The sequence below is a fragment of the Plasmodium gallinaceum genome, assembly GCF_900005855.1.
Source record: "Plasmodium gallinaceum strain 8A genome assembly, contig: PGAL8A_v1_152, whole genome shotgun sequence".
Lineage (NCBI taxonomy): Eukaryota > Apicomplexa > Aconoidasida > Haemosporida > Plasmodiidae > Plasmodium > Plasmodium gallinaceum.
Genome location: NW_021628316.1, coordinates 932,972 through 960,070, shown reverse-complemented (window position 1 = coordinate 960,070; position 27,099 = coordinate 932,972). Strand labels below are relative to the sequence as shown.

Sequence of the window (27,099 nt, the reverse complement as noted above, 5' to 3'; positions counted from 1 at the left end):
TTTTTTTTTTTAGTAATTTTGTTTTGTTTTTTAGCATTCACTATTTTAAACAAAAAAATAAAGATTTACATAAAAATATAATAAATAAAAATATTAATTCATGTTTAATATATCTTTCCATACGTACATTATTTTATTCATTCTTTTATTAATTTCACCTTTTTATTTATTTATTTTTTTTTTTTTTTATCTTTGATAAAATTATGCTTTGTTCTATCTAGTACAATACATTTATCTTTCATATGTCTATAAACATATATATTAAAATATTGCATATAATAAATATGAAACATATTTTTAAATAAGTTATTTCCTTATATAATTTTTTTTTAACTAATAAAAAGTTCCCAAAATTTTTTTTTATTATGTGTGTTATTAATATAATTATATTTAGATTTATATGCTTTAAAAAAAAAATAAAATAAAATCATTGATATATTTACATATAATCATCGAAAATAAATATATATATTTGTGAAATATATATACAGTATTACTTAAAATTAAAAATGAATATAAAATAATAATTAATATGTATACTTGTAAAAAAAAAAAAAGAAGTAAAATATGTAAATTTATTAATTTAATTAAAAAAAGATCTATAATATATGAGAAATAAAATAACAAAAAAAAAAAAAAAAAGTAAAACTGTTTATTAAAAGCAATCTTCATACGCATTTTTTGAATGTTTTTTTTCATGATGATCTTTTAATATAGACTGATTAACAGTGCACATAAAAGTATGTTTACATAATTTACAAATAACATTCAAATTTTTTGAAGCATCTTTAACGGTACTATTTGGCTTTGCTTTATCATTCCTTTTTGATGACCTAATTCTATCAACTTCTCTTTGATTTCCTCTAGTCATTTTTTTTTTTTTCTTTTAAATGTTTTCTATTTAGTTATATTAGAAAAAAAATAACAAATAAATGATTATAAATTTACAAAAAAAAAAAAAAAAAAGAATTATTTAATATGTATATAGGTAAAAGATAGAATGATTTTATGTATATAATTTAAAATAATATATATTAAAATATCATATAAAATAACATAACAATTAAATAATATTAATATGTAGAAATTAATATATTAATTTTAATAACAGACCCTTTATTATTTTATTTTTTTTTTTATTTTTTTTCTGTTAAGTATATGATGAAAAAAAAGAAAATTAAAATAATGTTTTTTAATCGAATGCATAAAAACATCGAATATATAATTTTACAGTTTTAAGAGATCAAATAAATATTTTATATAAAAAACAAAAAAAAAAAAAAAACTTTATACCTTATATGAATCTATGCTTATAATAATATATTTATTAAAAAATGGCCCATTAATACATCAAAAAGAAACATTCGAGGGTATTCATTTTATTAATATATTCGATTTCATCAAATTATATTATTTTTAAATTTAGTTTAAAATATTAAGTTTTAAAAAGGAAATCTTTTTCATTATTTAAAATTTTCGTATAATATTATTAAAAACATAAAAAGGCAATAATATTAAAAAGAAAAAAGGATAAAATAAAAACATATATTAAAAAGGTAATAATAATCTCAAAACTAATTAACAAAAAATATATATAAAATAAAAATTGTAATATTAAATTATATATTCAGTGTGCATTATTCATTAAAATACCAAAAAATAAAGAAATTTTCAAAAAACTTGAAACAATTCAAAAAAAAAAAAAAAAAAAAAAAGTTTAGCAAAGAGGACAATATAAGTATAAATGATTTAAATTTTTTTTAGAAATTTTATATTAAAGAAAATTCATTTTTTTTTTTTTTTAAATTACGAAATATTTTAATTTTATGAGCATTTGAAGATAATGTATCATAAATTCTGTAAAGAAAATCATATAATTCATTATAATCATTAGTATAATGGCAAAACTGGACACCTTGTAAATATTCTTTTCCAGTTTCATAATAAATTAGATCTGCAGTTTTTTTTTTAGTTTGCAATGAAAGATTTATATCTTTTTCCTTTTTATTATATTTTCTTTGTATTGTTTTTGATGTTCTGAAATTATGTTGCAGGTCTTTTTTTTTTTTTCTTGAAGAGATAGGTTCTGTGTGAATTTTATGAAACATTAATTTTTTTATATTTTTAGACTGTGAAAAATTTGAATCAAATGCATTTTTTTTAATATTTTTCATTGAAATTTTTAAATTTAAATCATCTGGTATATAATCTTTCTTTTTTTTATTATTCTTTTTTTTATAATTTTGATATATATATTTTTCATATTCATCTTTTTCTTTCTTATCATTTATATCTTTTTCCACATTTTTACTTCTGCAATCATCTTTATATTCATCTGCTTCTTTATTTCGTTCATCTTCACATTCATTTGTTACATTGTCTTCATTTTCGTTTTCATACGTTTCTTCATTCCATTCATCTTCATTTTCATCTGTTTCTTTATCTCCTTCATCTTTATATTTATCTGCTTTATATCCTACATCTTCACATTCATTTGTTACTTTGTCTTCATTTTCATTTTCATCCGTTTCTTCATTCCATTCATCTTCATTTTCATCTGTTTCTTCATTACATTCATCTTCATATTCATATATATCCTCGCCAACATCAAAATCATTATTCTTAAGATTATTTTCATAATAATAATTATTTTTTATTTCATTACTTTCCACTTCTGAATTTTTAGTATAACTGATAGTATCGCAATAATTTTTAAAAATATTTCTCTTTTCAAAGATATTTTCTATTTCTTCATAAATTTTTTCATTTTTATTTATAAGATGCTTATATGATTTTTTATTTTTAACATAAAGCTTTTCTTTTTTATTAGTTGTAATTTTTTCTTTATTTTGTGTGTTTTCATTAAAAAAAATGCTTTTAAGTGAATCTAGAAAAAAGTATTTTTTCTTTTTTGATTCTTCTTTATATTCATTTTTAAAAATAGTGCTTTCTAATTTAATCTTTATTAATTTTTTTTCTTTTGTATCATCAACATGATAATATTTTTCATTTTGCCTTTTTGTATATTGTTTAAGAACATAAACAGGATTTGTATTAAACCAGTTGTAAGGTTTAATTTCTGCAAGATTCTTGTAAGTTATATTATTTACTTTTTTTTTTTTATTTAAAGAAATATTTATAACATTATAAAATAAAAAATATATTAAAGTATGAAAAAAAAAAATTAGAGGAAGAATTAAAATACTTATACTATATGATCTCCATAACCAATAAAATGGCAATATTGATAGTATTCCTAAAAAAAAAAAAATATTTCACAGATTAAAAAAGTAATTAAATAATGATATGAATATCTTATGTTTATGTTATTAATTTTAAAATAAAAAAGGAAATGCTCATACCAGTAGGAATAGACCAAAATATCATAACAGTGTCAAATAAAAAAGTGCTATAATAATAGGTTACCTTTGTTTCTCTAAGAAATAAGTAAGTATCTCTATATTTTATAAATAGATAAGATAAAAAAAGAAGTAGAAATGTAAAAGAAGTACTATACTTATTATGCGTGAAAAAAAATAATAATAAAGTAGTAGTAAAACTAATAACTATTTCACTATATCTATAATGCAAATTACATTCAGGGCATTGAATTAGTTGCTCTGCTTTTTTAATTGTTGTTTTGGGAAAAAATAATATTCTTACTGACTTATAAATGAATGGAAAAATATACACACCAAAAATAGAAAAAAAAGTAGGAAAAAAGGAAATAAAAGGGAGAATATTATAGTTTAAAGATTGGCAAAAAGAATATTCTTCCCCTAAAACAATGTTTTGTAATTTAAAATGATTAAAAAACTTACTAGAATAAAATGATCTTATTTTGTTATCTCCTCCTGCGTTAGTTAGGTGAGTAATAAGAACATTAAGTAAAAAATTAAATTGCTGAAAAATGCTATTAATGCAAAACACAAATGCTTCAGTTGACTGTTTTTTTTGAAATTTCATGAATTCACCAACTAATGTAGTTAAAAAAGTAACTAACAAATTACCAAATCCAATAAATATACCTAAAACAATTGAAATAATTACATTAAATAATACTTCATGTTTTTTTGGTTTTTCTATAATACTTGCATGATGCAAGGCAAATATAGCATAAGGTCCATAAAATATAATACTCCACATTATAATTATAAAAAAAAGAAATATTATTACAATAATTATTTTCATTAATATTATTATAGGAGTGTGATTACCAATATTTTGCCACTTTATATCTATCGGTTCTACATTACATTTTCTAACTTGAAAATTTGTTCCTTCAATATTAAATTTTTTGAAAAACTCAGATAACACATTTTGAATTTTTTCTTTTTCTTTCTCTTTTTGTTTTCCAATTTTCTTTTTTTTTCTATTATCTTTTTCGTTATTCATAGAGACATTATTATTATGTATCCTTTTATTATTATAAAAATATGGCAATAGCTCATAAGAAAATGTATTTTTTTTTTTTTCTTTTTTTTTTGAAAATATTTTTTTCAAAAAAGAAAGTAAAAATAAATCTGATAATATATATTTCTTATTTTTTTTTTTAATTTTATATTCATTTATTAAGTCATATGCTAGGTTTAAATCTTCAATGTTATTAAATACAACAAAAGCTTTACCACAACTTTTTAAGTTACATACAGTTTTCATATCTTTTGAAAAATCCTTTTTAAAAAAAAGGCTTTCTTCACTGGACATATAAAATGGCTCAAATTTTTTTTTTAAATTTGTCTTTTTTTTTTTTTTTATTAAATTATTTTCTTTCTTTTTTTTTAAATAGCAAAAAATTGATGTTTTTTTGTTTTCTTTTAATTTATTTGTTATTTTGTTATTAAAAAAGGGAGTTTTTTCTTCTTTATAATTAATATTATTATTAACATGTGCTGATGTTTTTTTTAATGAATCGGAATTAACTATTTTACTAGATATTGCTTTAAAGAAATCATCTTTAACACTTACCTTGCTACATTTATGTGAGAATATATCTAAATTAGATATATTTTTTTTTGATATTATAAATCGAGGAATTTCTATTGTAAAAAAATTCTTCTTATTTTTATTTATTATATGACTCTTAAAGTTATTATTATAGTACGGGCTGTGTTGAGTAATATTTAAATTATTATCTTCACTATAGGGGTTTTTCTTATCTCTTTTATTATTTGACTCAATAAAATTTTTATAGTTTCTATTATTACTTTCATATATATCTTCATTATTAAAATATAATAGTTGATTAGTTTTGTGTATTATTTCTTTATTATTTTTTTCATGATTAAAATTCCTTAGTTTCCCTATTAGGTGCTTATTACCAATTCGTTCATCATAAGAATTTCTATTTTTAAAGTTTCTTTTTTTTTTTTTGTTTTCTAATAAAAAATTATTAATGTGACTATGAGTATTTTTATCATAAGAAGAATCCTTTTGATTTTCTTCTATCCATTCCTCATAATTTTGGTGTAGTTTGACTTTAATATCTGCCCATTCTATTTGCTCTTCGATTAATTTAAAAATAATTTTTTTTTTTTTATAAAAATCATAACATAGTGACACACCTATTATTTTTTTTTTTAATAATTTCTCAAAGAAAATTTTAATATCTTCTTCTGAAATATGGCTAGGAAAATTAGATATAAAAAGTGCAAAATTCATCATTTGTTGAGAAATGTTTAATTTATAATTACTGAATTTTTTTTGGTTATATAAAAATGAGAATGTAGCAATCATGCATATCATATATCTAATAAAAGAAGTGATTATTGTATTTTCTTTAAAACGAGTAATAATGTTAAACATGTCTAATGTCATCCAATCTAAACTTTTAATGTCAATTAAACGAGATATTTTTAGAGAAATATATTTTTTTAAATAAGAGCAATTTTCAAATGAAGTAGTAGATTCAATGTTTCTATAAATTTGTATAAGTTTGCTAAATGGTAAATATACTTCAAATAGACATACTATAATAAAAGTAACAGACAGAAAACTTAAAAATGTTAAAAATCGAAAGTACAACATTAATCCAACACCAGCAATATCTATTTTTGATAATTTTAAATTTAATGGATATAAAGGGTTACCATATTTTTTGTTATTTCTGAATTTTGACAACGTTCTATGTTGAAATGCCAATTTAAATAAAAAAAAATTTATTTTATGAGGATTTTTATAAAAATATACAATAAAAAATAAAACAAATAACAAAAAAAAAAGAAGGAAAAAGCTACAACATTTTATAATTATTTCTTCATAAATTAAATTACATTTAGTTTTATCATTTGACAATTTATATCCACTCATACATTCTAGACATATATTCGGTAAATTATTTCTGATATTCAGTAAAAACTTTGAATTTTCTTTAATATCACTTTTTATACATCGAATGCAACCGGATACTAAGCAAGGCAAGCATTTATTCGATTCTTCATCAGCAAAATTTAATAAAGGATTATATAAAGAGCAATTTTCTTTTATTGTACAAATACCAATACATTTCCATACATCGTTAAAACTAATAAAAGGACATTCTTCTGGACAAAAAAGATCTTTACTATTATCAATAAAATAAGGTTCATCACAAAGTATATTCATATTTTATTTATATATATAGTCATAAAAATAAAATACAATACATAATAATTATGAATTATTAAAAAATACATTTATTGTAACAATTTAAAACCTCATTAAAATAAAAGTTAACATGGAATATTAACAATAAAATTATCATAGGAATACTTTTAAATAAAAATATAAGATAAAAAAAAAATAATAATAATAAAAATACGAAAATTAATATTTAATTATAAAAGAAAAGTTAAACAAAATTAAAAATAAAACATTATTTATAACAAAAGTGTTACATAAATTTAAGAATATAAAACATGCTCGATAAGATATTAAATAAACACATATATTTGTTATTTTTTGTAGATTAATTATATAAAAATTATTATATATACACATAAAAAAGAAGTTTAACAAAAAGAAAAAATATAATATATATAGAATATAGTAATTATTTTATTTTATTTTTATTTTTTTTATAATAAGATACAAATTAAAATACATGTATATTATTTTAATGATGAAATTTATATTTACACACAGAAAAAACAAAAGTGTGTACACTTATTTTAAATTTTCCTAGAAAATGTATCTTAATTTTTTAGAAGTTGAAAACTTATGTAAATTAGTATTTTTATAGTATTATGTGTGAAATACTAACAAAATATTAACAAAGATAAACAAAAAAAAAAAAAAAAAAAATTAATATTTAAATATTTTAAAAAAAAAATATTGAATAATGTATAATTTAACATTTACTTCTTTTTATATTCTTTTTTATTAAGCATATATGCTTAATTAAAAGAAAGAGTTGCTGTGTAAATGAAGAAACATGTGAATATATAGATATAAAAGCAAAATATATTTTACTAAAAAAAATATAATTTGATATTGCATTTAGCCGCATTAACCAAGCAACTAAAAACACAAAAACAAAAATATAAAAAAAAAAAAAAAAAATGAAATGAGAAAGAAGTAAGATAAATAAGGTCATAAAATTTCTTATTTTGAGAATTCGATTTATCACTTGATAGAACGTAAATAAATTTAATTAAAAGTAAAAAAAGTATATATTTTCTGAAATTAATTTCGAGATAAAATTACATTTTTTGTTTTATTCTCATGAAAAACTATATATTTCCTTTCTTTAGATTAATTCTAAAATTTTCTTTTTTTTTTGCATTATAATTTTTTAGTCATATACACTTAAAAAAATAAAAAACAATTTCTAAATATTATATTTTAACTTTTTACTAATAAATTAAATAAAAATTAGTTCTTTTCATAATATGTTATAATAATTTTATTCCTTCATTTTTTTAAAGAAATGTATGTTTTGTATAAATATGTTCATTATTTCAATATTTTTTTCATTTTTTTTATTTTTTTAATTCATGAATATATTAAAAATAAAAAAGAATATGCATCGTAACTCATGCCATACATGCTTAATATAATGAAACTATAAAATAAATATGTAAAATATAAACATGAGAAGTTTACAAATTCTAATGCTATAATAAAATTTAATTTTCATGAAAAAAAAAAATAAAGATAAAAAATTAAAATTTTTAAAATTATAAAAAAAAAAAAATATACATTAAGTCCAAAAGATTACTTCAAAGCATTATTCGAAATATTAAATACAACACAAAAAAAAACCGAAAAAATTACACGAATTATAAAATTTAAAAATAACTATAAAACAAAATTAAAAAAGCCAAATATATAAATGTATATATATAAATAGTCAATATTTTCATTTAATAATATTATGAAAAAAAATAAAATATAAAATAATAAAAATAAATAAAAAGTAATGTACAAAAAAAAAAAAAAAAAAAAAAAAAAAAAAAAATTAAAAAAAAAAAAAAAAAAAAAAAAAGAAAAAAAAAAAAAATGAAAAATGAAAAATAAAAAGTAAAAGGCAATATCAATTTATAAATACATAAAATTTAAAGGATAGTTTTACAATATTAAAATTAATACAAATAAATATAAAAAAAAAAAAAGGTAAATAAATTTTTAAAATCTTCTATCGGATTCAAACACGGGATAACTCATTGGCTTATATAAATTCCTATTCATATTGATGTTGTTATTAAAGCTATTTGGTAACGAATTAAACACATTATATGGCTTTTTGATATTTCCATTTGAAATTAAATTTTGTAAAGAAAAAGGATTTTTATCAGATACAATAATTGGCGAAAAATCAGAATTGTATATATCATGAAATTTTTTTAACTCATTTACATTACTTTGATTGCAATGACTTAAAAAGTTCATATTGTTAGAAGCCAATGTACTATTGTTTGCTTTATTCAAATTACTATTTAAAATAAATGGACAATTTTTAGAATTCGGAAAAATTAAACCTTTATTACTTGCATCATTATCAAAATGAATTCTTGTATTTGATTTGTTATGATTGTTAAATACATATGGATTTTTTAACAAATGATGATTATATACAGAATTAGAATTATTTGCAGAATACTGATTATTTAATAAATTTCTTTTATTTAGTAGATAAAAATTATTCATAGCATTTTGATTATTAGGAAAATTAGAATTATTAAAATAATTTAAATTATCTAATGTATTATATCTATTATTATTATTACTACTATTATTATTATTATTATTATTATTATTATTATCAAACGGGTCATATGGATGCATACTTATTTTATTATATTTCATTTTATTTAATTTATTTTCTTCATTTAATTTAATGTTAAAATTATTAGGAAAATGTGTGTTATTAATATACATAGCATTAAAGTCATCTACACATAAAGGATGGCTATTTATTTGCTGATTATTTGGTGTTCTAATAAATTTTGTATTAAAATTATTTTTTTGAAAATGATCAAACTGAATGTGATTCATTTTATTCCCTTTGTTGAAATCGTTGAAACTTTTTTGGTTCATTTGATTATAACTCAGGTGATTAGTATCAAAATCATTAAAAGTATCAACATCTTTTTTATAATCAGAACTATTAATCTTATTGGAATTCATAATTCCTATCATACCTGGTGTTGAATTATCATAATCATTCAAACTAAAATCATCAAAATCATCCGTTTCTTCATTTTTTTTTTTTTTTTTATATTTTTCTTTATGTTTTTCTTTATGCTTTTCTTTTTCTTTTTCCTTTTTTTTCTTCTTTTCCTTTTTCATTTTTTCATATTCTGAATCTGAACTATCTGATGTTACATCGGCATATTTCTTACTTGAACGTCTACTTTTTGATTTTGATTTTTTTTCATAATTATAAGAAGATTTTCGATGATGCTTATTATGACGCTTATTTCCTGAACTTCCAAATTTTCTTTCTAATTTTTGAACATCATAATAACTTATTGAATCCTCTCCTATTTTCTTTTTGTGTTTACTTTTATAAGAACATTTATCACATAAAAATTCATAATTATATGTATCTACAAATGTGGGTTTTCCACTATTACAATAATTACATCTTTCTTTAGATGATAAAAAAAATAATTTTTCTACAGCTAAAGCTTCTTCATACTCCCTTTCTGAAATTCCTAATTGAGTAGCTGATGACATTTTTTTTTTTTTTTTTTTTTTAGATATAGCTATTATATATTAAAAAAAAAAAAATTTTTTATTGGAGAAGTAAAAATCCATAGAGCTAATAATATAGTCGCTTTAAAAATGTGGGAAAATGTAAAAAAATCATTTTTTCCTTGTTTTTTTTTTTTAAGAATTACATATGTAAATTTAAATAAAAAAGAATATATATGTTGTAAATAAAAAATAAATAATATAAAAAAAAATTTTAGTAATAAACTTTATAATAACTATTGCTAATTTTTCTTTAATTTTTTGCAAAAATATAATCAGAACGTTTTGCTGACAAAAATTTAATTAAAAAACCTTTAAAATGTGTGTAATTACTTTAGTTTTTATACCCTATAAAAAAACTTTTAATTTTCAAATGGTTAATATTTTTTTAAAAAATATAAAAAAAAAATTTTGTTAACGTTTTAAAAATAAAATAATACTATATTACAATATAATACAAACTTATAAAAAAATTTTTCTCTAGTATATGTTTAAATAAAACAATTACGATAACTTCCATATAATGGATTATTTACATAATAAATAGAATCCAAGATAAAAAGTAAAAAAAAAAAAAAAAAATTAATTTATATATAAATATTAATGAAAATACATAAAATATTTTAGTATAAAAAAAAAAAAAATTTAAGTAAAATATGTAAATAAAATAAAACAATAAAAAAAGGAAAAAAATTTATTATAATATATTTAAAAAAAAAAAAATTATATTTTTTTTTTTTTTTGTATATTCGCTTGTTATTGCATGTACTACATAAAAATATGAAGATTATTTCATTTAAATATATTAAAAGTTTTTTATATAATTTATATTAAAAATAAAATTATTTAAACATATTATTTATTATATGTAAATCTTTATTTACATATAATAAGCATGATCATGTAAAAAAAAGCTTGAGTTATTTTAAACTGAAATTCTTACTAAAAATATTTAAAAAAATAATTTAAGTTATATTGCACTTCCATTTTTCTTTTTCTTTTTCCTTTTTTTTTTTTTTTTTTTTCTTATTTTTTGATTTAATCAAAATAAACTAATCGAAAACTAATGTACAAGAATAAAAATATTTTTAATGCAAATGAAATTTAGAATTAACAATATAGGAACACTATCTTACAATTTAGATTAAGGTATTCAAGTTAATAATAATAAAAAATTTTTAATGAAATTTTATTTTTTTTTTCTATAACGTGTGTGAAAATAAATAATATATAATTTAAATTTATATTGTAGTATAAATATATGAATATTTAAGTTTACTAAGAGATAGTATGAAACAAAATATATTAATAATTGTTTCATTTAATTATCCAATTTATTTTTTTTTTTTTTTTACAATTTTAAATTTGGTATATATCAACCTAATAAAGATCCTAATATTATTCTAATATCTCAAAAAAAAAAAAAAATATATAGCTCTTTTTTTAAAGTAATATTTTTCATTTCCTATTTTTTTTATTCTTACAAAAATATATATAATATTTAAAAGAAAAAATAAATACATATCTGATTTATTCTATAAATTTTTATTTTAAATTGTGATAATAAGTTTAGAAATTTTAAATAAAATTTCTAAGATATCTTTTTATAACCTTTACAAAATAATTAAAGTTAACACTTATAATATAAAATAGGTAATTAAATATAAATAATTATATTCTTATTTTTTTCTTTATTTTTATGGATATATGGTTTTTAGTTATATTTATCTAAAAAAAAAAGTTTGATATTTAAAATTTTATGATTTTTCATCTTATATTTTTAATAAGAGGGGAAAAAAAAAAATTAAAGATTTTTTAACTAAATATAGATTAACGACAATTTTCGTTTATTTTTGCGAAAGTAAAAAAAAATATTCAAAATAAAATAAAAATGAAACAACATAGATAAAGAAATGTAAATATAATGAAATAAATAAAATTATAAAACAAAAAATTAAAAAGTATATTATAGATAGTAAATTAAAAAAAATTGTGCACTATTAGAAGAAATTAAAAACATAAAAAATCTTTAAAGGAAAGAAAAATTATTACATATAAAAAATAACTTTATCAAATTATTCATAAAATGAATGAAAAACATATATTTAAAATAAGTATATAAACTACAACATATGTTGGTACTATTTTACTACCATCTCCCTTATAATTACAAATTTCTATTATTATTTCTAAATAATATTAATTATTTATTCATAATATATGTTAGTGGATTATGAATAAAACTTTTTTGATTTTAATTAGTTATTATTTATATATTTTTAATTACTTCTAATTATTTTTCGGAACTTGAGAAATTTTGATCAGTATTACTAATGGAAGTATTTTTTGATGTATCTAATTGATTTTTAATATTATCTTTTTCTTGTAATTCTTTTTTGTGTTTTTGCACTTGTAATACTAATTCTTCAAATTTTGTTTTAACATCATCATTTTTCTGTTGAGATTCACTAGATTGATTTTTTGTTTTATATCTTCTAGCTAATTCTCTTGCTCTCCTTTTTAGATTAGCAATTTTGATTTCCATATCATTTACTTCATTAGCTGATGAAGACATTAATTCTTTTTTTTTTTCTTGGAAAACCTTTAAACAACCTGATAAGCCACCTTGATTTTTAAAGGTGAGAGTTCTTGTTGCTCTTCTTACGAATGGTATTACTGTTGTATCATTTTCATTAACTAATGATTCTTTATTATCTTCACAACTTTTCTCCTTTTCATCATTTTCTTCATTTTCTATGTTTTTATATTCTTTAGTTACTTGAAAATTTACTTTTGATTTTTTCTTTGTATTTTCATCATCATTCTTAATATCATCTTTGTTTTCATTGTTTCCTTCATCACTAACTTTCTCTATAGTATTAAAAGAATTTAAATGATCTGATCTTGTAAAACTACGGCTAAATAATTTTTCTATTAAAGCTGAGCTATCTTTTTTAGAACAGGAAGAGTTACTATTAGAGTGATTTAATAAGCTATTAATTCTTTCACTTAATTCATTTGAGTTGTTTGAACAGTTTGAATCAATCGAGTCAGAAGAATTTTTATTTGTTATTTCATGTTTATCATTAGTTTCACTATTATAACTTATGTTTGTATTATCAGAAGATTCTTTTTTTAAATGTGTATTATCATTATTGTTTCCATTCTCTTCAACTAATTCATTGTAATTATCTTGTTCCGGTTGAGAGATGTATTGTGATTTTCCATCATATTCATCTTTATTTTTATTTAATTTATCATTATAATTTAAATTATTTATTTTTTTATTATTATTACATTCATATATGTTTCCATAATATCCCTCTTCATAATTAAAATAGTCATTATTTTTATAATTGTTATATGTATCAGGTTCTTTGCACTGTGCATTAGTATAAATACTATCACAGTTATATTCATCATCATTTTCATAATAGTTAATATTGCTTTCATTGTTATTATCATAGTAACTTTCATAGATATTTAAATCGCTATTTTCTACATTATTATTTACATAGTTATTTAGGTAATTATTTACATCGTTACTTCCAGTATTATTTTCCCCAGAATTTTCATCATATTTATTTAATAATTCAGAGTCTTCTAATTTATTTTCATAGTTAAAATTTTTTGCATTATTTTTTGAAGAATATAATTTATTATGCTTCTTAATATCAACAATATCTAAATCATTATCTAAAGAATTTTTTGATCTCACTGATTCAGATATGTTTGAAAATTCTGGCGTTTTTCCTACATTTGTATTATCATTATTTACTTTGTTAGATGTATTATAATTGGATTCATTCCACTTTTCTGAGTTATTAATACTATCAATATTTTCATCCTTTTCATCTACATTTGAATATTGTGCATTAACCGAACCTGCATAATTTTCTGTCGCCTCTAATTTATTATTGTGATTGTCATTACTTTCAAAAACCCCATCATTTGATTCTTCTTCATACTCTTTCCATTCTCCTGATAGCAAATCGAAATACCACCATTTACTATTTATTATATCATAATAAAACTTTATATCTTCTGACATTTTTAGCTTTTTTTTTTTTTGTTTTTTTATATTTTTTCTCCATATCAAAACCAAAAACAAGAATCAGTCTTTTTATGCATTAATATTCATCAATATTGGTATTGTATTCTTTTAACATTAATACTTTATTTTTATTAATTAATATACTTTATAGCTTACTATGTTTCTTAATATTTTTACATTTTTAAAAAAAATGTTTTCTTTATATTAAATTTTAAAAAAATTCTAAAAATGCTTAAAAAAAAAAGTGTGTGTATTTTTCGAATGAAAAAAAATGAAAAACTGAAATATATTAGTGCTATAAATATAAATATATTACTTTTTAAAAATTATTTAAAAATACAATAACATTACGAATAAAAAAAAAAATAGTAATATACTCGTATATGTCACAAAATTTACAACAAAATTTTTTTAAAAAATAAAAAAATCAAAAAGTAAAAAGTTATAGTATTTCACTAAGGAAATTTTTCGTGGAATATATATTGTTGCAATTTATATTTAACATTTTTTTTTTTGTTAATTATATTAAATAATTCTATTTTTATTATGATAAGTTTATTAAGAAAAAAAAAAAAAAAGTTTCTGTTAATGAAATTCTGTTAAAATTCATAATGAGCAATTACTTTAGAAGCACACACCAAATTTAATAGAAAAACCAAAAACAAAAAATTTTCATAAAATTGAAAAAAAAAGATTATGATAAAAATTATTTAATATATTAAAACAAGGATGAGTTTATATATATATATATATATATATATATATATATTTCTTCTTTTTAATTAATAAGAATATAAAAGCATTTTAATAAAAAAGAAAAAAAATTCTGTACGTTATAGAATATTCGCACACACAAAAAATTTTTCAAAAATGCATGAATTTGAAAAAGAAGAAAAAATGAAGATTTAGAGAGGTTAAAGCCAAGATGCTCTTATTTTTATAAATTATAAAAGCATATAATGGAATAAAAAGAATAAATTACTACATTATATTCACACAATAATGAATAAAAATAAAATATCACTTGTATTATATATTTTATAACCACTTTTCTTTTTTTTGTTATAATTTTTTAATAGTATATCTTTAATTTTTCAGCATGTGAAATTTATTATTAAGTCGAAGTTTGGTTTTATATTTTATGTAACTAAAGAAATATTATACAAAAAAAAGATATAAATAATTTTATGTAACAATGTTTATTTTTATGAATTATTAGGTAATTAAAGAAAAATAACTTTTTTTATTTTTTATTCTCTATTTAAGAAAAAAAGAAAAAAAAAGTGGAAATTATAGATATGATTCATTTTTTGTTTAGAATAATATATGATAACTTTTTTCTTTTAAAAAATAAAATTCAATATATATTTATTGAAATTTGCATGTGTATTGTATTAAATCATTTAGAAACTAAAAAAAAATATGGAGAATAGTTCTATTTTAACAATTTTCATTCAAAATTAATATGAAGTTTAAATTATTTAAAAACATATATAATTTTAAAGTATATGAATATTAGTTGATGAAGTTATTATTTTTGGTAATCTAAAATAAGAATATAAAAAATATAAAATTCAAAGAATATTTATTAAAGAGTTTTATTGAATTTTACTAAAACATTACTTTCATGAAAATGTAGAATTATATTTTTTTTATATTCCTTTATTTTATGATAATTTATATCTTCTAATTAATATTGGGAGATTAATATAAAAATATGTGATTTTTAGTTAAATAAAATAAAAATAATTTCTATATATTTCCTTTCTTTTCCTAATAAAACTAAAAAAATTACAACTACAAATAATTTAATTATTTGGGTTAAAATAAAAGAAAGGAAAATGAAAAAGAAAATAATAAGTATTTATAAGCATTCATAAAATTAAAAGATATTGAATTTTTATTTTTTTAATGACTATTTAACTTTTCTTTGAAGTTTTACATTCCTAAATTTTTCCAAAAAATCTTTGTATAACACTTTAAAATGCTTGTTCTTCACTATAATTTAAGTAATGTAATGCTTGTAAAAATTATTTTGAAGGTTTTTTTACTCTTTTATTTAAATTTAAAAAAAAAAATATATATATATGAAAAGAATACTATTAAGTATTGAACTTATATGTCTATAATATTTTACTAAAAAATATAGCGAAATTTAATCATATATTTGACTATTCACTTTACGAATTTATCAATTAAAATAAAATATATAATAGTTTTGTTCTCTTCTAAACTGAATATACATAAATATATAAATTAAAATATTTCAAAAAAATAACCAAAAAAAAAAAAAAAAAAAAATTATATAATTTTAATGATGATAATTTTTTTATATATTTTTTTTTTAGATTATTTTTAAAATGAAATTGTTTTAAATAATTCTATTTCATACATATCACATTTAAATGAAATAATATTAATAAAATATTTACACGTTTTCAATATTTTAATTAAAAAGTTTTAATCAAAATTCAATATCCATTTTAACATAAAAAAACCTTATTTAAATGGAGATCCTTTACTGTTTAAAGCATTTGTCAATAAATGTTGTTTTCTTATTTCTTCTGGTGATTGTATCCCTTCATTTTTTCTAAAAAAAAAGAAAAAAGTATTTTTTCATATTAGTTGTTATAAATATATTTAATGTATTCTCTTTTTTTATTTTATATATTTGAAATGTTTTTTCTATGTATATAATAATAATTATTAAAAGTAAATGAAATAAAGAAATATACATTATTATAAAAATTATAAATTTAATCAGTTTTCTTTTAAATATTATTAAAAGGATATTATATATATATATATAAAGTTTTATTTAAACATTAAGAATACAATTTTTGTTCATGTAAAAATTTCCTTATTTCTCCTTGTGTTTTTTCATCAAAATCAGTTAAATTCTTTTTTGATTCTATTTTTTTTGTGTCTATTTCAGGATCTCCATTTAATACGCATGGCCACCAATTTTCTCTTTTTTTTTCTAAAAAAACTACTATTTTCTTCTTGTCTTCGATACTCCACATGCATTCTTGTTTATTTACTTCTTCATAAAATTCTCCTTCTAATTTCAATTCATCTGCATACAAAAAAAAAAAAAAAAAAAGGTAAAATTTATTTACTATATAATATGAATCCTTCATGTTTAAAATTTTTAATAATTATAAAAAAAAAAAAAAAAAAATTTCTTTCATACTTGAGTGATATATTTTTATATTTTTATTTGTTATTTCAACATTGATTTCGTTAGTTTTAACTTCTTTATTTAAAGGAACTTCTAAATTTATTTCATTTAATGATTGATTCCAATAATATTTATCAGTTTTCCCACCATTCCATGTTGATATATGATTTTCATCTGATTTAAAAAAAAATATGAATATTTGTAAAAACTTAAAATTGTTAAATTGTATCATTTTTCTTTTTTTTCTTCTTTTAATAAAATAATTATATATATTTTTTATTACAAGGTACATTAATTGTTGTTTTTGTATCCTCTTTGCTTTGCTTATTTTCGTTTTTATCTTTTATTTTTTCATTTATTTTAATATTATTTAATTTTATTAATTCATCACAAAGTGGAAAATACTTTTTTTTTATTTCCTCGTTTTCAATAATATACGGTTGTTTTCTAATTATATAATTTAATTGATGTTTTCTAAATAATTTCATTAAACAGTCTTCTCTGTTATTAGCTTTAAAACCACAATGATTATTATTTAAGATATTTTTAAGCATACTACCTTCATACTTCTTTGATAAAGTTTTTATATCTTCTTCATTAATCATTAAATGAAAATAATCAGTTTTATTTTCTAAAAATGACAAAAACATTTCTATTAAATCATCTATAGAACTAAAGTCACGAGCAATAGCCATTAACATATTTTCATGTCTTTCATATGCCATTTTCTTATTTGTACTTTTATAGCTTTTTATTTTTACTTTTTCTCAAAATCATATGATGCAGATATAAAAACAAAGGAAAAATTTTAATAAATAGTATATGTTATATCTTAATTGTATATTTTTCAAAAAACACAACATACAGCTAACTTTTAAAATTTGTTTAAACTCTCTAGGGGTTAAATTGTTATTTTTTTTTTTTTTTAAATACATATATTTTTAATGTTTGAATTTCAAATTGTTTTAATTTTACAATAACTGATTCATATAAATAATAAATTTTATATTATTTAAAATTTGCAATATTAAAACTATATTATATATATTTTTTTTTTTTTTTTTTTCTCATAATTTCACATTTTTTTTATTTTCAAAGAAGTGTTACTATTAAAACTATATATTTTCTTTTATATTCCTGAATAAATAAATATGCAGTAATGAAAAATAAAATGCTAAAACAAATATAAGATAAAAAAAAAATAATATAAATGAATTTATCCCATTATTAATATTTATATATAATTTAATATTTAAGATTAAGCGTTATATGTTCTATTCATTTATTTAAAAAATGTGTTAGTTCAAAAAAAAAAAATTTATAATAGAATTTAATTTATCATATAAAGCTAGAATACTAATCGAAAAATGATCTTTGAAATATTTATTAAAAACTTGAATATCTTAATTTTTTTAAATGAAAATTATACTTTTTTTAAAGTATATTAATTATGAAGCTTGAGCCTTCTTAATGACTACTTAAATACAGTGTAACATAATTACCATGTTAGATAATCAATTAATGATTTTTGAATGCTTTTAAATATTATGAAATAATCTTTTTCTTATACCTGCATACTTAATATATATTTTTAATATATTCTTTTAAAAAATTAAAAAAAAGAAATAAAAGAACACAGTTTTTATTTTACGTGTTATATTTTTTTATATAAGAATATTATTTAATTTTCTATAGGACGTTCCAAAAAAAAAATTTTTAAAATAATGTTAATAAAAGAAGTGAAATATTATTACATTAAGAAATACATAAGTATATTGTTTTTTTTATCAAAAAATTATTAATAAAATATTTGAAAATTATGAAAAAATATGCAATAATTTTTCAATAATTTAAATTAAAATTGAACTCAATTTATAATTTTTTTATATATTAAATATATTCTATAATTAAAGGTATTTATTAAAACTTGAAAACAAAAAAAATTAGTAATTAACTATATAAAAGATAAAAAAAACTTTAAAAAAACTTAATTTTTATATTTGACATTTATGTTACAATCTTAAAATTTCATATGCTCAGAAAAAAAAAAAAAAAAATAACATAAAATAAAAAAAAAGCAGTTATTTTGATTAATTAACTTTTAATTCATTTTTCAATTGTTCAATTATTTTTCATACATAATTCTATAAAAATAAAAGATTGCATATATATATTTTTAAATAAAAATATAAATACATATATATGCATATGTATATATATACATACATATATATAAATATATATATATATATATATAAATATATATATATATATATATATATGCATGTATGATGTATCTATTTTTTGACACAAAGATAAAAGCGTTGTTAAGAAAAATATTATAATTAACATAAGAAAAATTAGCATATATGTGATAAATAATGTAAAATATATAGAAATTTCATGTATTTTTTTAAAAAAGAAGCTACTTCTACAAGCAAGTAATGTATCTTTTAACTAATATAAAAGTAAATTTAAATATTAACTATGCATGAATTATTCGCTCGAATAAAGTAGAGATTTTTTCCATATAATGGGAAAAGGAAAAAAAAACGTTTTTTCGTATTAACTTTTTATATTAACTTGCATGCGTTCTTTTTTTTTTTTTTTTTTTTTTTTTTTTTTTTTTTTTTGGAGCCATACAATAATAAAAAAAAAAAAAAAAAAAAAATTTCTATCTTTAAATATTCATTTACATAAAAATAATTAAAAAAAATTTTTTTAAATATTTTTAATTAAAATTTTTTTTATATATGTAATTTATTATATTGTAATAATTTTATTTCTTTATACCTTGTTATATAAAACCAAAAAAAAAAAATAAAAATCTTTTTATAAATATATAAAAAGTAATATTTTAAAATAAATATTGTTTTATAATTTAAACTTCTGTTCAGATAAAAAAAAATCCTTTTATTTAAAAAAAATTGTACAAAATGTTTTATGGTAATAATATACATAAAAATATTTTAATTATGACAAATTTTTTAAAATAATGTTTACATGCTGAGTATTTTAATAAATTAAAAAGTACTCATATTTTCAATGAAGTATCTTTATCATTTATTTCATGGAATATATTTATTTTTTATGTTATAGATTAATATGATTCATTTATATATATTTTAATTTCTTTCTCATATATTTTGTAATATGAAAATTTAATGGAGATATCGAAAATACTATGTTATTTTATAATACTTGATACAAATATAAGAATACATATTTTTATTTTACGTTTCTATTTATGCTTCTTTTTTTTTTTTTTTTTTTTTTTTTTTTTTTTTTTTTTTTTTTTTTTTTTTTTTTTTTTTTCACATAAGTACTATATTTTTTATGCATACATGAATTCTTATATGAAATATTAAATGTTCTTTATGATATTTTATTACATACTTTTAAATGTAAATGTATTTTTTCTCATATATTTTTTATGAATGAAAAGAATAAATAAATATATTATTTTGTTCTGATTCATAACTAGTATCATTTTATAATTTTTTGAAATATTTACTTATTTTATATACAAAAATTTATAAATATTTATATATTTTTTTTTTTTAATTAGGAAAAGTAATAAAAGCAGGTGAAACAATAATCCCTGAAGTTAAAGATGGATATTCCGTCATTCATATATCAAGAGCTTGTTTAAATAATCCTAAGGAAGATGGCAAGGTTTATGTTCAAGTAGAAGATAGTAAAGGATGCTACAATATATGTTGCTTACAAAAAAATGTTTGTGAAGACACTTCATTAGATATATTTTTGATGTTAGATACTGATGTAAAAATTAAAACAAGTGGAAGCAAAAATGATGTTCATATTGTTGGTTATTATGAAGTATCATTTGGACAAGATAATATGGATGAAGATGAGGATGAATTTGAAGATGAAGATGAATATGAAAATGAAGAAGTTAGAATGTTAACAAAAAAAAATACATTGAAGAATTCTTTATCTAATGGAAATGCTAAAAAAAAAAAAGATGTTGAAGATAATGAAGACGATGAAACAAATGTAGGAAAAAATGATGAAGATGATGATGACGATGAAGAAGATGAAGATGAAAAAGATAAAGATGATGAAGATGAAGATGAAGATGACGATGATGATGATGATGATGATGATGAAGATGGTGATGATAAAGACGATGATGAAGATGATGAAGATGAAGATGAAGAAGATGATGAAGATGAAGATGATGATGAAGCAGAAGATGCTGAAGAAAAAGAAGATGAAGATGACGATGGGGATGAAGAAGAGGTAACAAAAAGCAAAGGTGATAAAAAAAAAAATGAACAAAAAAAAAGTGGAGGTAATAAAAATAAAAGAGCTTTAGATAATAAAAATGAAGGTCCTTCAAAAAAGTCAAAATTAGATGATGAGAGCCAATATGAAAAAGATCTTGTAGCATTTTTAAAAAAAAATGGAAAGAGCAAATTAACTGAATTAGGAAAAGTAAAAAGACCTGAAAGTGTTAAGGTTAAATTAGGATTTTTTATCAAAAAACGAACAAATGTTTTTAAATTTGATAAAGATGGACAAACAGTATCATTAAAATAATTAAATGTATGTTTTAATTTTTTAAATATTTAAAAAGTAAAAAAAAAAAAAAAAAAAAAAAAAAAAAAACAGAAGTGTAAAATATATTTGTAATTTTTATTATTTATTATTGTTGACAATGAATAGGTTTTACTCTTATATTAATATTTAATAGTATTTCAATAACTTTTTATTTTTTCATTTTATTTATATTTCAGTATTAATAATTATAGTTTATTTCCCTATTTATCATATATCTATTTGAACATATTTATATAAATAATATATAAATTAAAAGAATTTAATAAGATTTATGTTTTTATTTCAATCTACATAAAAATTAAAAAAAAAAAAGAAAAAAATGTTTTGTAAATATATTTTGTTACATTAAATTATTTATAAAAACATATATTTTAAACATATATATTTTAGATACTATATATACATTAATACTTATATCTTAAGCTTTAATCTTTTATAAAAATTCTTTATATTCAAAAATGAGTAATTAAACTTTTAATTAACAACTTTTAAATAACTTTTAAAAAATTTTATTATTATTATTAAATTCAAAAACATTTAACATTTTTTTTTTTTATTATGCATAATTTAATAATTCAAAAACATTATATTAGCTAGTTACATAAGTAAAAAAAAAAAAAAAAAAAAAAAAAAAAAACTTTTAAAATAATGAATGCTCAAATATATATAATTACGTAGTAAATCATTTTAAAAATTTATATTTTTTTTTTTTTTTTTTTATTTCAAAATTATATAAAGTACAGAACATTACACAAGTTTTGTTTATATTTATGAACGTAATAATTTTTACATAGAAAAAAATTATATGTAATAAATATAAGGTTTAAATAATAAAAATATTATAAAAAAGAATAGAAAATTTTAAAATATTACAAATATATATAAAAAGTAAACAAGAAAATAATAAGAAGAATAAAGGAATAACAACATAATAATGTACTTTTCAGTATGTGCCATACTGATTAGATTCTCTAGCCCTCTGTTTTATACTATAAATATATAATAAAAATTAAAAAAAATATATATATTTCTTTTTTTTATATTTATTTTTTTTTTTTAGTATATAATTACAAGTAATAATCTGGATCTTCTGTGTTTTTGTTCTGAATATTTTTTTGATTTGTTATGTTATCACATTGGTCTAAATCATAATCATCGTTACATATATTGACTTTGTTCATATCTATAAAAATATAATAATTTAACATATTTAAAATTTATAAAATATTGTTTAATTAATATATAATTATATTTTATTATATTAAACGAATTAAAAACATTCATAAATGTTTCATCGTTCATTTTATAAACTAATTTCTTTTTAATGTAGTAACTATTAATATTTTTTTAATTATTGCTTTTCTTCAATTGTATTTTTTATTTTTTTTTTTTCATTTTATATAAATTAAATAAAAATATTAAAAATATAAAAATAGATTAAGTACTGTTATCATCATCCGATTTATAGTTATCCTAAAAAAAAAAAACAACATATTAATTTTACTAATATCATATTAAAAAAAGAAAATATATACATATATATACTATATTTTAAAATAATAAAAGTAAAATAATACACTAGATAAATATATATCAAAAATTAGTGTCCATTTTTTGCGTACCTTCATATTATAATTATCATAATTTTTCTCCATATTATCACAATTATATAAATCATTTTTCCTTTTTACATTAATATTGTGCCCTTGATAAATTCTATAATGAAAAATGTACATTAAAAAAAATAAAAATAGAAATATTAATGAATATTACACATTTTTTTTTTGTTTAAATATCTTTTTATATTTAAAAGCGTATTTTTATTTATTAACAATTTTTATAAATTCTATAAATGCAAAACTCGTATTTAATATAGCAAAAATAATTTAGAACCTAACATATTCTAAATTCAAGATTTTTTGGGTTTATTTTTTCTGTAGGTATATATATACGTGTACATAAATGTATATATATAATTAATAAAAAACTATATACAATTACTTCTGTTTTTTTTTTTTTTTTTATTATAAATATATATGTAAATAAGTACAAAAACTTCTTGAATATTAACTTAAATATGGTAAATAAAAAAAAAAAAAAAAAAAGAATAAAAAAAAGGAAAAAGAAAAAGAGAATTAATAAATTAATAATTTTTTTTTATACAATTACGGAATGTATGCACATAAATAAGATTAAATATAATAAACATTTTAAAAAATGGAAAAAAAAAAATAACTTCTCTTTGAACTTTATAAATTTATTCATAAATTTTTATAAAATTAAATATAAATTTTTTAAAAATTTTCATGAAATGCGTATATATAAAATAGTATGGTAATAATATTTATTTAAATAACAATATAAATCATTTGCATAAATAATCATATTGGACACTTATATTAATTAAAAATATTAAATACTTAAATACATCAAAAATTCATTTAATTATTCACATATATATGTGGATTCGTGCATTTACTTTTTATTAAAACTATTAATTGGTGGTGGTAGCGGAATATTTTGTTGATACATATTACTTCTGAAATTATTATTATATCCTCCATTCATGTATGGATTAATCATATTACTTGATATATTGGGATTAACATTGATAGGCATATTGGTCATGCTATTCTGAACATTTTGAGATAAATTATTGGGTATAGTTTTAAAGTTATTAACAAAAGGGAAGTTGTTTTGCTTATAATTTATATTTTGATTTGGAATATTTACATTATTTGGTTGCATACTAATATTTGTTGGTGGTGGTGGTGGTAAATTCATATTTCCCTTCTTATTTAAAGAATAATTCATATTATTTTGAATCATGTTATTTTTATATGGTTGTTGAAATTCATTTTTAGTTACCTTATTTTTATATTTTCCTCCTTTAAATTTATTTATATTCATTATATTATTCACATTTTTCATCATATTCATATTATTCATGTTCATAGGCATATTCATTGGCATATTCATAGGCATATTGTTCATTGGGATGTTGTTCATCATATCTTTTTTCATTTTATTATCTCCTTTCCATCCTGAAATTCTAGGATCATATTTTAATGTTAATCTGGATATCAATACACTTTTACTGTTAATTGAATAAAGTTTAAATAAAAAACATTCATTTACATGACCTAATTTTTCAATTGGATAATCAAAAACTTGAGGAGGAATTTTCAAAACATTATATTCATCTGGATCTTCTTTTTCTTTATTTTCTTCATTTTCATTGTTATTTGTATTGTTTTCTTCTTGTTCACCATCATTTTGTGTATTATTATTATTATTATTATTATTATTTTCGTCATTGATAGAATTACTTTTATACATTTTATTTTTATAATCCGTTTCTGTCATCTTAAAACAATAATATTTACAATTTTTTAACCATTCTGGTATCTCATTTACAATAGGCATATTAAACAAAACAGGTATCCAATTAGGATGAGCAGATAAATTTAAATTATAATCCTTACTATTTTCTCTTAAAACATTACAAAATTTTGCTAATTTTTTCGGTTCTATTGATAAAAATGGTAAATTCGTTGTCTTATTAGCAGCAGCAGTAGCAGTAGTAGACATATTATTATCATTATCATTATTATTTGCAGAAAAATCGCTTCCTGTTTCTGCTGGGAATAACAAATAAACATAACCATCATTTTTTATTATATTTTTACTGCTTTTTAAAAAACTAAAACAAAATAAATTTAAACGTAATTTAAACATTTCCGTTTGAGGATCAATAAAATCTGGATATCCATGAAATGATAATCCAGGTAAAATATAATATAAAGCATCAAAAGTATTCGGAGGAAATTTTGATTTTAATTGAACTGGATTTATACCATAATGAATTACAACATTTTTATTTAAGGATTGAATATTATTTTTACTTTCTTGTTTTAATTCATTTTCTTTTAAACAACTACATATTTCAACAATATCATCTTCATGATCTACTAAAAATCCATTACAAAAACTGAAATTTTCATCACCAAATAGTAGTATTCTCTACAAAAAAAAAAAAAATAAAATAAAATAAAATTAAGAATACATAAATATGTACACAATCATATATACAACTATATTTTCATAGTATTAAAAAAATAAACAATAAAAATTCCTATGAAAATATATTTTTTAAAAAGAAACATGTTTTCATGTATAAAATATGAAATATAAATTTGTATGTCAAAAATGAATAAGAAAAAAGTAAACCACATAAATAAGTAAAAATAACATATAATTCATAAAAAAAATATAACATAAAATTTAAATATTTTAAAAATGTGTATATATTATTATTAATTAAAAAACATATAAAAATACTATAAGGAAATAATAATATCAAACATATTTTGTATGAAAAAATGTACTTTAAATAATAACTACTTCTCTATATCTATATATATATATATATATTTTTTTTTTATTTAATATGTAACTTATATATATTTATTTCTTACCATCTTCAGATAAAAATAAAAGAAAAAAAAAAGAAAAAGAAATATTCACTGAAAGATTGGATTATTTTTTAATTATAAATCTCAAATACAAAATTTTATTTTAGAAGTAATAATTTTTTTTAAAATTATTAATCTATTATAAAATTTACCCTTTTTTATTTTTTAATTTTTTCTTATATTTTCAATATCTTAATTTTTTTTATACTTGAATATTTTTTTAAAAATTTCTTCCTTATTTCTATTTTTTTAATTTTTTATTCTTTTATTTTTTATTTTTTTTTTTTTAAATATATTTATATATTTAGTTTTTTAATCACAATTATTCGTATTTTAAGAAAAACAACAATTTAATAGTCATTATATATAAAAGGAATTCATCAAATCATGTCATATCTTTTTGTAATGTTCTTTTTATATATGTACATTTATCTTTTACTAACGAATTTTTCTTTTAACTTTTAAAAATAAAAATATAATTACTTTGAATTTTTATTTTTAATTATTTTTCTTTTTTAAATTATTCTCAATTTTGTCATTTTAGTTATTTTTAATTTTACTTAATTTTTTTTTAAGCTTTTTTTTTTTTTTTTTTTTTTTTTATATAATTAAAAAAAAAAAAAAAATAA

The 27,099-nt window shown here is 17.6% G+C and overlaps 7 protein-coding genes across 7 annotated transcripts; 1 reads left to right on the top strand and 6 right to left on the bottom strand.

Moving 5' to 3' along the window:
* Positions 1-655: 655 nt before the first annotated feature.
* PGAL8A_00523200 (conserved Plasmodium protein, unknown function) lies at positions 656-871 on the bottom strand (the record flags this gene model as incomplete). The annotated part of the gene is made up of 1 exon (XM_028674067.1): positions 656-871. The coding sequence occupies one exon, from the start codon at positions 869-871 to the stop codon at positions 656-658; it is 216 nt and encodes a 71-aa protein (XP_028530457.1).
* An 898-nt stretch (positions 872-1,769) lies between these two features.
* Positions 1,770-6,603, bottom strand: PGAL8A_00523100 (hypothetical protein; the record flags this gene model as incomplete). The annotated part of the gene is made up of 2 exons (XM_028674066.1): positions 1,770-3,256; positions 3,363-6,603. 2 exons carry the CDS (start codon positions 6,601-6,603, stop codon positions 1,770-1,772), a joined length of 4,728 nt encoding a protein of 1,575 aa, XP_028530456.1.
* A 2,001-nt stretch (positions 6,604-8,604) lies between these two features.
* Positions 8,605-10,158, bottom strand: PGAL8A_00523000 (conserved Plasmodium protein, unknown function; the record flags this gene model as incomplete). Its single annotated transcript, XM_028674064.1, has 1 exon — positions 8,605-10,158. The coding sequence occupies one exon, from the start codon at positions 10,156-10,158 to the stop codon at positions 8,605-8,607; it is 1,554 nt and encodes a 517-aa protein (XP_028530455.1).
* A 2,311-nt stretch (positions 10,159-12,469) lies between these two features.
* Positions 12,470-14,227, bottom strand: PGAL8A_00522900 (conserved Plasmodium protein, unknown function; the record flags this gene model as incomplete). The annotated part of the gene is made up of 1 exon (XM_028674063.1): positions 12,470-14,227. One exon carries the CDS (start codon positions 14,225-14,227, stop codon positions 12,470-12,472), a length of 1,758 nt encoding a protein of 585 aa, XP_028530454.1.
* A 2,502-nt stretch (positions 14,228-16,729) lies between these two features.
* Positions 16,730-18,136, bottom strand: PGAL8A_00522800 (CS domain protein, putative; the record flags this gene model as incomplete). The annotated part of the gene is made up of 4 exons (XM_028674062.1): positions 16,730-16,820; positions 17,066-17,306; positions 17,424-17,585; positions 17,695-18,136. 4 exons carry the CDS (start codon positions 18,134-18,136, stop codon positions 16,730-16,732), a joined length of 936 nt encoding a protein of 311 aa, XP_028530453.1.
* A 2,211-nt stretch (positions 18,137-20,347) lies between these two features.
* Positions 20,348-21,974, top strand: PGAL8A_00522700 (conserved Plasmodium protein, unknown function; the record flags this gene model as incomplete). Its single annotated transcript, XM_028674061.1, has 2 exons — positions 20,348-20,357; positions 20,980-21,974. 2 exons carry the CDS (start codon positions 20,348-20,350, stop codon positions 21,972-21,974), a joined length of 1,005 nt encoding a protein of 334 aa, XP_028530452.1.
* Positions 21,975-22,938: 964 nt separating this feature from the next.
* Positions 22,939-26,476, bottom strand: PGAL8A_00522600 (conserved Plasmodium protein, unknown function; the record flags this gene model as incomplete). The annotated part of the gene is made up of 6 exons (XM_028674060.1): positions 22,939-22,984; positions 23,067-23,178; positions 23,441-23,468; positions 23,618-23,711; positions 24,475-26,018; positions 26,474-26,476. The coding sequence occupies 6 exons, from the start codon at positions 26,474-26,476 to the stop codon at positions 22,939-22,941; spliced, it is 1,827 nt and encodes a 608-aa protein (XP_028530451.1).
* Between the last annotated feature and the right edge of the window lie 623 nt (positions 26,477-27,099).